This window comes from Trichoderma evansii, assembly GCF_050947405.1.
Source record: "Trichoderma evansii strain SZMC 28006 chromosome Unknown GGI43scaffold_4, whole genome shotgun sequence".
Lineage (NCBI taxonomy): Eukaryota > Fungi > Ascomycota > Sordariomycetes > Hypocreales > Hypocreaceae > Trichoderma > Trichoderma evansii.
Window position 1 is genome coordinate 1,185,451 of NW_028145202.1, and position 13,222 is coordinate 1,198,672.

Consider the following 13,222-nt stretch of genomic DNA (forward strand, 5'->3'; position numbering starts at 1 on the left):
CTAGCATCAGATCAGGCCTAGTATACTCAGTACATGCACGGGGTCTTAGTAAGCGATGTCAATTGTCTCAGCTGCTGGCCGATCGAGTCACTTCCCCAGGGGCGCTGAGTCCTTGACCGATTCATTGCATATCTCAGACATGTACTCAGTAGTGCCGTGATATTTGTAAGGCACTCCGTATAAAAAAAAAAAACTCCATATACATGCAGTATTAAAACATCTTTATTCGTCCCCTTTCGTCTCCCTTCCTCGCCGTTTTTATCTCTGCTTTTCAAAATAATAGTGTCCATCTCTTAATAATCATCATGTCTTTGTAAATTAAACCAAACACGGCCGTGATACCCAGCATAAGTCATCCGTGCTGAGTATTCAATTCCCCGCGCTCGGCCATATCGGACAAACGCGTTATTCACTTCGTACCTCCCAACCGCCCACCAGCCGCCATGACTTCAGAAGACCGAGAGCCCAATTCGGAGCTGGAATCCTTCCGGCAGAAATGGATCTCCGACTTGCGCTCCAGGAGAGAATCCATCGGGTCAGCGTCCCATCCGGCTGAGGCGTCGTCTGCAACCTCTGCCGCAGCTCAGAGCGCCACTTCACGGCCGAGGAAGCATTCAGTTCCTTCTTCAGGCCCAGCGGGCGCCAAGAGGAACTTACCAGTCATTGATGATGATTATTATCTTCACGTCCAGTCATTTGATGGCCCTCCTCCAACATCTGCTTTGGGGCATCTGCTCTCAGATGCTCCCGGCAAAGGTGTTGAGAGACCGCTTATCTCAGCTCTAGATCATTATGAGGAAGCCATGGAAAAAGAAGCGCAGGGTAACATGGGAGAAAGCCTGCGGCTCTATAGAAAAGCTTATAGAGTGAGTTTCTTTTTTATTATTATTTTGTTTTCATCCTTTAAAATGTAAAATTTTATTCGTCTTATGATTATACTAACTCTCCTTTCCTAGCTGGATAGTAGAATAGACCAGACATACCGTGAAAAGCACTTCCCAGGGGGCTTCGCTGCCACCAAAGGCGCAGCCCCAACCACAGGAGCAACAGCAGCACCATCAGCAACGAAGAAATCTGAAGCTGATGAAGAGGAGGCCAAGCCGCTGACCTTGGAAGAGCTCATCGCCAGCTTCTCAACCCTAAAGATTGAGCCAGCACCCCCTGAGATTGAGAACACTCCGCCACCCCCATGCCCAATCGCCAACCTGCCAGATGAGCTGCTCGTCCACATCCTTCAGGACGTTGCCGTCGCGGACGTCGGAGACTTTGCCCGCCTGAGTCTCGTATGCAAGCATTTCGCCTTTCTCATCGCCACCGAGCAGCGCCCCTGGAAGCGCGTCTGCCTCGGGAACGAGTTTGGCTTCACCTCTGTGCCTCGCCACTGGCAGAAGAGTATCGAGTGGGAAGATCTCGAGATCCAGGAGGAGGCAGACGAAGATGGCCTCCTTATCAGCATGCGAGAGCTTGAAGAGCGTCGCCTCGCCGACGCCTTGTCCTTCACTTTGTCGCTCCACGATCCGGACATTTATCCTTCGTGGAAATACATGTTCCGAAACCGCCCACGTATCCGCTTCAACGGATGCTACATCAGCACGGTCAACTATGTGCGCAGCGGCCAGGCCTCCACAAATCAGTCCACCTGGGGCGGAGCTCCCGTCCTCATCGTCACATACTATCGCTACCTACGGTTTTTCCGTGACGGCACTGTCATCAGCCTGCTCACTACGGCGTCCCCGGTAGATGTCGTTCATCATCTCACCCCAGAACTGCTCCAATTACACCGCGAAGCTCCTCATCCCCATTTACCATCCGTTGTGATGCATCAAGCTTACAAAGGTCGCTGGCGGCAATCCTCTGCCTTGGACCATCCTGACAACACGGATCCCAAAGAGCAGGAATCAGATATATATGTAGAGACGGAGGGCGTCGGCACAAAGTACATGTACCGAATGGACTTGACGCTCCGAAGTGCAGGCAAAGGCACCAAGAACAACAAAATCGTCTGGCGAGGGTTCCACAGCTACAATAAGCTGACAGACGATTGGGCCGAGTTTCAGCTCAAGAACGACAAACCATTCTTTTTCAGCCGGGTCAAGAGTTATGGGGTAGGAGTTCCAGTAAAGGAGCTCTAGAGGACTAGTGCTGCTGATGCTTAGATATCCACTCCTATCAGAGAGATGAGTTTGGGAAAGCGTCCAAAATGCACAATTTTGATTCGCCGAACGGAGAATATAGATAGATTACACTTAGTCTAATCATTTTACGAAAGCGCACATATATACACACATCTTAAGAGTACACTTGTTGTTACCACAAATCTTGAATAAATTTTCCGTGGCCTTATCCACAACTCAATGTCTCGCAACTAGATGGCTGCAAGGACCACGGCTGCTATTCCTTGTATTTCAGGTGCAAACGATGATTATATATGATCACTAAGCATACAACTTCATACTTCGTATAAGATAGGCACGCGTGTTGGACGATAGTAGCGCACGTGTGGTACTATACGCCATAGTAAGCCATGCACGCTGCAAATAAAAATCGAATAAAGTAATTTATACACTAGATTGACTATTTATATTCAAATCCCAATTGACTTCTTTGCTGTCTCAATTGTGGATTTTACCATATTGGCAATTGACCACACATCCAGAAACATAATTCCACGGTACCCTGATTCAACCATTTGTGGAACCTGATCGAGGCTTATAACAGCACTGGGTTGAGTTAGTATTTTTTATGATCGCTTTCATTCCCAGATATTTAAGTACTTACCCCCAAAGTGGCTTGTTGTATTTTTTGCTTGCCTTTGACATGCTCTCCATGGCAGAAAGGAGTGTAGGATGAGGTGGGCCCAGACCCAGTGGCACTCCTGCATCTGCCATGAAATCGCCTGGCCCAAACATAAGAGCTGAGACACCAGGAATTGAAGCAATCTCTTCAACGTTTGCTATCCCCTTGACGCTCTCAATTTGGGGGATCACAGCGATATGGTTGTTTGATGTTTTCATATCGAATGGATCACCCGGATACATTGAAGTGTCCGAAATACCAGGAGTAAAAGTCCAGGGACTGAATGAACGGTTGCCGAGAGGAGCTTGTACATTCAGATGTGGTAAGCTGATGTGGATCTTAAATGTCTTATTCTCAGGAGATCCACGGAGTACACTTACGATAATAGATTTTCTTCATAAACTCCTCAACCTCCTCTTTACTTTCACTGTGAGGGATAATAATACCAGCTGCACCAGCGTCTAAAGCTGTAGTTAAAGCCCATTCGTCATGTTTAGGAATCCTGACTAAGACCAGTGATTCGCCTTCTGAATGATGATGATCTGCATGAATAGCGCTGTTGAAGTTAGTATTCTTTTCTTATCATAAGCAGGAATATTCATAATCATTGAGTGTCAGCCGATCGAACATTGCATGCTCAACATCAATCCAAATAAAATCTGCCCTCACAGAAGCATAAACCTTTGTTAAAGAAGGGCTAGGGATGCCTTGAGCCATGCCAAACAGGGTCTTCTTAGGATCTTTTTGCGCTTCTCGTAAAGCTTCCTGCATATTTCCAGGGTATGTGAGGAGAGCTGGTCGCCATTTTGCCTGCGGGTGCAAGGCAGTGTTCTCCTGGTATTTTCCCCGACATTCTGAAAAGCTGTGATGTATCCTAATGCTGCTGCGTTTTGATTAACAAGACATGCAAAAGACTGGCCTGCAAGCTGTTGCCTTTATAGATGGCATAGAAAAGAGCGCTTTTAAGCATTATTGCATTAGCAAAAACTATATTCTTGCAGTCAAACCTAGAATTAGTGGCTACAACTTAAAGAAGTGTTATCTTTTGCAAATATCGGATGAGCTGTTTTGGCAATTCCTACTGCGCTCATCTAACCATTACTGTATTTACTATCCTTCGCCAAACAAGTGTATTTCCTTTACCAGATATTACTCGGTCTCTATATTACGCAAATAGTAAAAAGCTAAAATATGATTACATTTAATTCTTAACCGAAACGGTAATAAGCATGATTCATTTGATAAATACACGCTCAAGCGCGTGACAGAAAAACAGGGGAATGCGAGACTTTGAGCACACACGCCAAGGATATGCGCATAAAATATTAAGAGCCCATTGTAGCCCATTATTGTAATAAATGTTCATGTTATAGTTTTGTACGCCCGTATTCATTTTGCGGTATCTGTTTTTCTGTGCTATGCTTGGCGCTGTAAGCGCTATAGTTTAATAAATAAGCGCTGTAATTTAATGCTTAAATAATATCATATAGCGCCTTAAGTAGCAAGATTTTCTTATATAAGCCCGCTGTTTTGAATACAGAATACGCCCGCTTGAATACCTATCCCTGAATCTATGCTGTGCGAAAAATAAGGACTCTTCGAAAAATAGGACTGTTCATGTTAAGGAGGTGGCAAAATTATATTAATCCATATTATATGGGCTAAGACAGTATTTTACTATCCATATTATATCCTCAGCCCTATGCTCCAACGACCAGTCTGCTCTTAGCAGCATCACATTATATAAGCCATTAGGCTGGAGCAATCGAACTTCCACCTCATAGAACATAAATCTTTTTTTCTTCTTCTTCCAAACCAGAACCAAATTGTCGGATACGTTCCAAAACCTCTCCTCGAAAATGGTATTACCCTAGAATGAACCTGTGATGGACGGGTCGGTCGACGCACGCAATCATGAGGGGTCCATCTACGTTGCCTTTTTTTCCCGCTACCGCTAAGTATCCTGAACACGCGCCAAAATAGTATCACGATCTACCAACCTGCGGCTTCATTTTGAAGCGGGATGCGAGGAAGCGAGGGCTGTAATGAACGATGCATATCCGCCAACTCCGGCTCTCCTATAATAGCACATTTGGAATCTATTCGTTAGCTGAAATTAGTAAAGAAGAATTGTGATATATCTTATATAGCCGGATATACGAGCGCACGTAGATGTAACAGAAGACTTGACAGCTCAATAAAATTAATAGCGTTTCAATGTGTTTGTATTTCTCAGATCGAAAGAGTCTTAAAACTTCATCGGACCCCCATTAGACTCATAAAGTATAATTGTTTTCTTTAAAAAAAAAAACGCATAACAATGTTAGCTTAAATGCCGCCTACTTCCCCTTAACTTGATGCCATATATGCTGAGCTCTAGTAAGTATACAAAGAAAATGAAAAGGAATGGTAAACTAGACGAAAAATGACGTTGATAACGTAAAAGATTCATCGCCATGGTATGATACTCAAACGCCCAAGATAACGCAACCAAGATTAGTAAAAAAAAAAAAAAAAAAGGTGAAAAAGGCATATACATATGTAGTGTAGCATAGGAAATCGCTTGTTCGCTAACGGTATCGCATCCCAAAGAGAGGGCGAAGATATAATAATGATTTGCAAGATGTGTTCGAGTAAGCGCATATGAAATAGGGATATTTGCTTTTTCGAGAAAAGACTGTATAAATAGTTGGGTCCAAGCAATGCTTCGCTTATTGGGTATCGCATGAAAAATGCTTGCTAGAGTAAATTCGCTCGATTTCGTTGATTATTATAGTGGTAGCAAGAAGGAGTGTGTGATATTGCCAATCTGGTTGAGTGGCTCGTCGTTTACTTTCTTTTCTCTCTTTTTCTAGAAAGGGTACCGAGTTCGTTCCCCGTTACTGGTTATCCAGCAATCGAATAGATATGTCGTTTAGACAAAACTGCCCTTGGGCTTTATCGCACTCGTCTTCCGTCCAAAAACTTGGGTGGATCAGCGTTGTAGTAGCTCTCTTGGTATTGCATAGCTCTGCGGGCTTCATAAGCCGCTCGCTCTTCCTCATCCATGCTAAAAGCTTTCTTGAGCCAACCAAAGGCACTCTTCTTCTTCTTAAGCTGCTTATCCACAGTTTTGGTAGTTCGTGTAGTTCGTACGCTTTGTGAGGTCCCGTCATCATAGTTTGCAGACGTGACTTTGCTTAAGCCGCTCAAAGGAGGCGGCGCCAACGAAGTATGGCCTTGGAGATATGAAGAATGGCCATGTCCAACAGCAGTATGGGGCCTCTGCTGAAGTGGTGAATGTGGCGACGCTTGCACGGGGTGATAGTATCTTTGCCGATCCGAGCGCGGAGAGGGTACGACGTTGACTTGTGGAGGGGACATTGTCATGTTGCTAGAGCTTCCGGATGGATGGCGGCCATGGCTTTCCGCATCAGATTCATATGCTGAATCAAAATGATGAGATCTCATTGTCTGCGGCGTGGTAGTGCCGGGCGAAGGAGCGTATTTTTCCATGCCTTTAAGAGACCTTACCGGAATCTGAATATCTCCAGGTGGCATCATTTTTTGAGATACACGGTCGCGGAGAGACGTCCTTCTCTGTACAACAGCACTCAAAGGCCGGCTATCTGCAGGAGAAATCGGTGTAGAATGGAGGGATGGAAGCGTCGACTGTGATCCCGATCGAGCATTGTGACCCGGCTCATCTTTGATAAGAGGTGAGGGTAGCGGTGCAGGAGGCTGCGGGGTATATGTTCGCGGCTGAAGAAGGAACACCGGCTCCTCTTCGTGATTGCTATGACCTGTCTCCGTTTCTGGATCGCTATCCTCAAATTCCATAGCCGACGAGTCTTGGCTGTCTTGGCGGAAGTGAATTTGCATTGTCTGGGGACTGGTGACACCAAAGGTACCTGCGGCAGACTGAGGGGTATATTGAGCACTTTGAGGGCTGCCAAAGCCGGATCTCGTAGTAGCCGACTGTGGGCTGCTCACGCCGAAAGTGTTCGAAGTATGACGGGTAGACTTGAACGGTGGAAGCAGGGGTAGGCCTCCAGGCAGAGGAAAATCAATAGTGCTGGTATCATCATCGATTATAGAGCTGGCCGGTCTATGTTCCGATGAGCCGCTGCGGACGCTGTCTTGAGTACTAGATCTTCGACTATATTCCTCAGTTATAACGGCGAGATCCGGGGGTGTTGAATCTTCAGGAATATCAGGCATAGGAGGAGCAGAGAACGGCGTTATGCTCGCCTGGAAATTGAATTAGCCACTGAACTGACAGCGTTGATAGTGGCAGAACTTACCCATGTCCTCCGGCTAGCTTCACCGGCCTTCTTTTCCATCTCAGATATTATGTTCATCAACCGAATGATGAGGCTGTTAATTTCTTGAGCACTATCACTGATTTTCTCAAATGCAATGAGCCACCCTTCTGCATTGCCGCTCATGGCATCGAAAATGTCGGTAACGTCTGGCAGGCCCGATCGCCATGTGCCTTCAGCATGCTCGTTCAACCAGTTTATGAAGATGTTGCTGGTTTGTAGCCCAGCTTCAATATCGTCGTCCCACTGCTTCATTGACACATTGGTCCTTGCGAGGATGTGCTCAATCTTCTCGTTGCCTTCAAGGATTTCTGTTCGAAATTTGCGGTCTTCCAGCAGCTGTTCAAACACCGTGGCGTTGGACATGGGAAGCATCAGATGATCGATGCGCCTCTTTAGATCCACCTCTACTTCTTCGAGATCCTCAATTGTGACTTCGAGAAACTCATCCACCTCATCGATGTGACCTTGAAGAATGTTGACTACCTGTGTATTGTCATTGGCCATCCCGTTCAGCATTAAATACACGCCAAAAGAAATCTGAGCAATTAGCTTGCCCAATTCATGCTGGGTCTGGCCAGGTCGGAGCCTCCATGTAGCATCAAGAGCAGGCTCATCTATGCCCTGAGCAAGGACAGCCTCTCTACGTCCCTGGGCGTCCAGCGCCCTCAGTTTAGGCTTCTCAACCTCAATACCGCTCATCACCTCATTTAACGATTCGGCGAAAGCATCCTGTAAAGCAGGGATGGGGTGAGTTGGGATCGCGGGTGGTGGTGGCGTCGAATCGGAATCATGCTCAATCTCGTCCACATCCACCTCATGGTCATCGTCAGATTCGGAGTCCCCAGCATGTTGGTTGTGTTCAGAGTATCGAGCAGAGCTCAAGGTAGTATTCGAAAGAGGCTCCTTGCTCTGATGATAGTCTGGGGAGAGCGGAGAGAGCGGAGACGACAGGTTTTCAACTTCGGGTAGCAGGACAATACGAAGTCCGCCTTCGTTGAAATCGAGCGGCGGCAGCTGAGTCGAAGTCATGGCGACGCAGTTACTATTCGATATGGACAGCAAGAAGGTTAAGCCAGGCTAAGTCAGGTTGCACAGCGTTATAGGATCAGAGATCTAGGCTGTGTAGCGGCTAGCAGAAAGCGAGACTGCTTCGGGAGCACGAGCAGTGGCGATAATGATAATTTCAGAATTTGATGGCGCTATCTGCACCTTGGAGAGTCCTAATTAGGATGGGCCAATAGCCATAATACCTCCGCCCAATTACAGCTCGAAATCGCCGACCAGATATTTCGACAAAAGTTGATGAAAGGATGGCGGGGTCGGATCTTGAGAAGGCTGAGGCTCGTTCTCGATTCTGATATGATCAACGGGATCGTGAGCCAAGAGCAGCCAGTGGGGGTGGTAAAAATAAGCAGGTCAGCAATCGGGTTGCATGGCAAGCTGGCGCTAAGAGAGAAGAAAAGAAATAATTAAGGAAATAAAAGGGACAACAAGAGAGGCTATCAAGGAGAAAAGAGGCCGGCTAGCCACCCAGCCAAGGCAGGCCTTTCGTGATGGTTTATGAGAGAGATTCGAGCGGGCGACGAGAGGGTGAGAAACGAAACGTGCTAATATTATTACTGGCCCAGATGTTTCTCGTCTCTGGCAGCTTCTCGCTTGTGGGAGCCCAGACCACCTCCAATGCGTCCCGTAGCCACTCTAGCGCAGGCCTGGCCGCTCACTAATGGCGCTCGACTGCTAAATTGGGAACAGGTTGATGGGAGCCGGCCATCAAGTCCCCTGGCTCTAGTGCAGATGCTTGCAGGGCCATCCAGGGCCTTTCCTTTCGGTAGGGCTCTGATACCGGCTGACGATGCGCAAGTCTCCTGAAGTGGCCAGTGCTGGCTCGCTGGCCTGCTGGCCCAGGAGACGCGGCCTGCATGGATGCCAACAGCCGAGAACATATCCAGGCACGGATCAGGGGGTGCTTGGCGCCTCGACGACGGCCAGATGGGGCACAACACAATCTCAGCAGCGCCAGGCTCGCGTACCTGAGGAGCAAATGCTACTAGCAGTAGCACTATGGAGCACGGAGCGGCGGGACTTAGCGGCAGTAGTGCTCGTAGTGTGATTTGATTGTGGTACTACCAGCAGCATCAGTGTCAGTATCGGCGTCAGTACGGAGCATGGAGCAGGAATACCTAATACGAGCATGGCGAGCATGGCGTATGAAGTGGCAGCGAGTGAGAACGCTGCATGTCCAGTACATGTATGCACGAGCAGATATGGGGCACCTGTACATGTAGCTGAGCTGTCGAGAATTACCAGTCGCATGGCGTTTTGGCCAAAGCGGTGTACCGAATCTGCAGGTCACCCAGTACCTACGAGGTAGCTACTGCAGCACTAATACCACCAGCAGATGGTTTGCCCGCTGCAGATACACGGAAAGGAATACATAGGAAAAAAAAAATGCAAGGATGCAGTGGGTTGAGCACTCGTCAGCAGATGCAAGGGAAGCACTTGATCCAGATGTTAGCAGCAGCTTAGCACCCAAACTATCAGTTGACAGAAGGATACTATTTGGCGGGTGGGTGGGTGAAGCTTGTGGCTCGGCACCAGGAACCATTGGCGCCATAGACAACGCTGGCCGGCACTAGCTTAGTGCATTTACTGCCCGAGCTGCTAAGCGCAGACTCGTGATGCCTCCAAAATAGCAGAGCTACTGTATAATAGTACACGACAAGTATCTGCAAGTAGATGCTAAATACGAGTGTATTATATTGATGGCTGTAAACTCTCTTCATTCTGCTACAAAGCCAAGTTGAAGCCATCCAAGTCTTGTCGTGCAGCTTAGATAGCAGCTGCTAAGCCTTGTCTAAGATCTGAAGTGCAATTGAGTGAGACACGGCTGCCCACAAGTGCACTGGAGCAGCCCAACACCAGCTCAACCCGCGCTACCATCCGAGCCTGCTAGTGGGTAACGTCGGAGACGATGATCAGCAGCAAACCCCGATCTCTGCAGTCGAGACACGCCGATCTCTCTACATTTTTAGTACAGCCGGGCCAGCATTAGAGATGGCATGAAAAAATCAGACAGAAACGGCTCAGTCACCATCCGAGTACTACGTTGTATCGGTTGTGCCATTGCCTATGCCTTGGAAAGGAGCCTCAAACTCTACTACCTGCCAAAACTACATGTCTTGTGCCCAATATTTGCAACCTCCACGCCTATCCGGATTCCTAGTAGCTACATGTAAATAGCTATGCCTTACTACTCTCCAAAGCACGCCAGGTTGTGCTAACTCTAGCTATAGCCTCGTTGCCGGTTCAGGTACAGGTACTCCTCATTGCCGGTAAAGCTACATCTGAGTCTCTGGTGCCGCAGCCAATGCTCTGGATGCAGGTGAATGAAGTCGGTGGCTTGCACTATCGGCGCCGGCAAGACGACAACTCCAATTTTAGCATCCAAGCGCCGCAAAGCAAATTATGTCCAGTGCCATCTCCGATCGTACCTGGAATACGGGGCGTGGGCCAAGGTCCGCTAAAGAACCCGGATATTACTAGCATTACGAGGATCCGGTGCGTGTATCGGCCCAGAACGGTCACAATGTTCGACGTGTTCTCTCTACTTGGATACAACAGCTCATCCTAATTATTCTTTTTCGTATCCTTTTGATTGCTTGCTATCAGTGAGCATCTCAAAGATGGTGGTCAGCTTGCATGAGGCTATTCGAGCCATGCCATGCATTGGATTCGAGCACGGCCGCCAATCAGGTAAAAAGCCAACTTGACCGTAACGCACGTACATTTACAGCACCTTGCCAAAAGTCTCTTGTGGGCTAGGCATGTATCCTGGAGCTCAATTGCTTTCAGCGCTCCAATATTATTGGTCTACTAATCTGCCAATTTTTTTCTCCAGCTGAGCTGTGGCTATGGCGGTACCAAGTGCAGGGGTATCGTGGACTCTTCATTTCGGCGGGCCTTGGCTCCGTATTTCTTCTACCAGCCATTAACGGCTCCGCCAAACATATTAGCGACAGCTCGTCTATTTCCCCTCCTCCTTTTTTTTTTCTTATTTAAGAAAAACAAAGCAAACTCTGGGCGATTCTGCTCGTCTACGCATCAATCCTCGGAGATTGATTAAAAGCTTGTTTCCCCTACTTGTAGGTCAGCCGATTGACATTGATATTTCAGCACAGCCTCAGGGTATTGGAGCTAGCGTGTCTCGATTCTGCTCGCGGGCGCGCAGCAACTTCTCCGTACACGCTTCTCCCACACTTGCTATTAAATCCATGTTTTCCCCCTGTTCTGTCTTATCTACGTATTCTTTAGACGTGCTATCCAAGTACAAAAGTAGTCGCTTTCATAGGGGATGGCTTCTGGACTCGTAGCCTGGATTGATATGGTACCGGTACCCATAAATCCTCTCATCGCTTATTATGGGGAAGCTCTAGCATTGATAGCGTTTTATCACCCAATTTCGTGGAGTGGGCTTCACGCGATTGGTATTTTTACCATAGAAAATCGACCCATTTGGCAAACTAGCAAATTCCAGGCAGCATAAATATGATATTATTAGGGCATGCTGCTAAACAGCGCTCGTACGATGGTACGGCTGCTCCCTTCTCTGCGGAAACGACAAACGCGCCGCCTATCCGACAAACTTCATTCCCATAAACCCCCAATGTGATGGCCCCATTGTTCCCCCATTTCACCTCCCCACTATCAAAGTGATCAACAAGATCGGTGGCCCAGAAGTGGATGACCTGCATGCTGCCGATGGGATCATCGCACAAGGGAGAAAAAAAAGCCCAGATGGCGTCAATGCTGAATGTCCGCTTATAACAGCCGTCACATGCCTGATCTCCACGATATCATAGAAAACATCAAATAACCTTTCCATAACGAGGCATCCGGGTATAGATATTGATATTAAATTTCTACCTAACATCGCGCTTTGTATCTTTCTAGCAGGTGCTCTTGTGTCCCTTAATATGGAGAGGGCCTTAGGGCTGTCGCATAACGTTTCCTTTTGATGAACTCCTTAGAATTGCCAAGGCCAGCATTTGATGAAATATTCATACGCTGTGTATCTGCTTTAATCCTATCGCGCCGGTCCGCTTATAACAATTACCCAGATGCACATTTCTAAATTATTAACTTGATGCATTTCACAATTAGGTTTATTAAGGAAGCTTATTTCATGTGGTTCACTGCTGTTGTGGGTATAACACTGAACCTGAGCCTCCTCGGAGAGTTCACGCAGTCTTACCCCTGTGAAGCTAGGCGTCTCATAGCCAGTGGACTACATCAACATACCAACCTCTTTCAGAAGCTATATATTAAGCGCAAAAATTAATTTATCGTAGTCACAGTGATGTAGGAAGATATTCCCTTTACGATAGATGCCGCCCCCCTTCTCTCAAAAATTTTTTTTGAAATCAATCTAAGAATATACGACTATCATGGAGCGGAAGTTGCATGAAGATGTTTGTCTATATTTACAGGTAGACTAAAATCGATCTTGAATATCTGTATCATTGTTCGTTCGTATATTTTTATTCTCGCTATTGGTTTGAAACGAGAATAGCTTGCCAGATACATCAGTAGCAGTATAATAATGAGGACACTAAAGTTACCCGAAATTCCTCCAGTGTCTATTAGACCATCATTAGCTACATGTATATATATAACGTGGATATTGTCGAGCAGATATCGAACTTACAGCCTTATAAAGTAGGTACTTTTAACTACTCATCGCGCTTCCAGCTTGGGGGCCAGGAAGAAGATCCGGGGCCACCTTCTTCCTCACGTTTCCAGCTCGGGGGCCATGAAGATGACCCAGGGCCGCCCTCTTCTTTACGCTTCCAGCTCGGGGGCCAAGATGATGAGCCGGGGCCTCCTTCGACCGCTGGAGAACGGATTTCGGTATTAGGAGTGGGAGCGGCGGCGGCCAGACCAGCTACAGTGGCAAGGCCGATAACGATTTTGGTGAAAAACATCGTGGATAGTTTGTTTAGTGAAAGCTATTGATCTAAAAATGCTAAATCGATGAGGAGGGTAGCGAGTTTATATACATTTATAGATGTAAGAGAGTATAGCAATGTCAATATAGTGTGATCCTTCAACGAGAGGCTCTATCC

At 47.2% G+C, this 13,222-nt stretch overlaps 4 protein-coding genes across 4 annotated transcripts; 1 reads left to right on the plus strand and 3 right to left on the minus strand.

The window, feature by feature from the left end:
- Positions 1-280: 280 nt before the first annotated feature.
- GGI43DRAFT_291418 (SCF ubiquitin ligase complex subunit HRT3) lies at positions 281-2,194 on the plus strand. Its single transcript, XM_083201395.1, has 2 exons — positions 281-866; positions 957-2,194. The coding sequence occupies exons 1-2, from the start codon at positions 444-446 to the stop codon at positions 2,130-2,132; spliced, it is 1,599 nt and encodes a 532-aa protein (XP_083063370.1). The 5' UTR covers positions 281-443; the 3' UTR covers positions 2,133-2,194.
- A 390-nt stretch (positions 2,195-2,584) lies between these two features.
- On the minus strand, positions 2,585-3,567 carry GGI43DRAFT_381227 (HpcH/HpaI aldolase family protein; the record flags this gene model as incomplete). The annotated part of the gene is made up of 4 exons (XM_083203088.1): positions 2,585-2,720; positions 2,779-3,100; positions 3,177-3,352; positions 3,425-3,567. The coding sequence occupies 4 exons, from the start codon at positions 3,565-3,567 to the stop codon at positions 2,585-2,587; spliced, it is 777 nt and encodes a 258-aa protein (XP_083063371.1).
- Positions 3,568-5,733: 2,166 nt separating this feature from the next.
- Positions 5,734-8,129, minus strand: GGI43DRAFT_381228 (uncharacterized protein; the record flags this gene model as incomplete). Its single annotated transcript, XM_083203089.1, has 2 exons — positions 5,734-7,026; positions 7,080-8,129. The coding sequence occupies 2 exons, from the start codon at positions 8,127-8,129 to the stop codon at positions 5,734-5,736; spliced, it is 2,343 nt and encodes a 780-aa protein (XP_083063372.1).
- Positions 8,130-12,714: 4,585 nt separating this feature from the next.
- GGI43DRAFT_381229 (uncharacterized protein) lies at positions 12,715-13,081 on the minus strand (the record flags this gene model as incomplete). The annotated part of the gene is made up of 2 exons (XM_083203090.1): positions 12,715-12,736; positions 12,834-13,081. 2 exons carry the CDS (start codon positions 13,079-13,081, stop codon positions 12,715-12,717), a joined length of 270 nt encoding a protein of 89 aa, XP_083063373.1.
- Between the last annotated feature and the right edge of the window lie 141 nt (positions 13,082-13,222).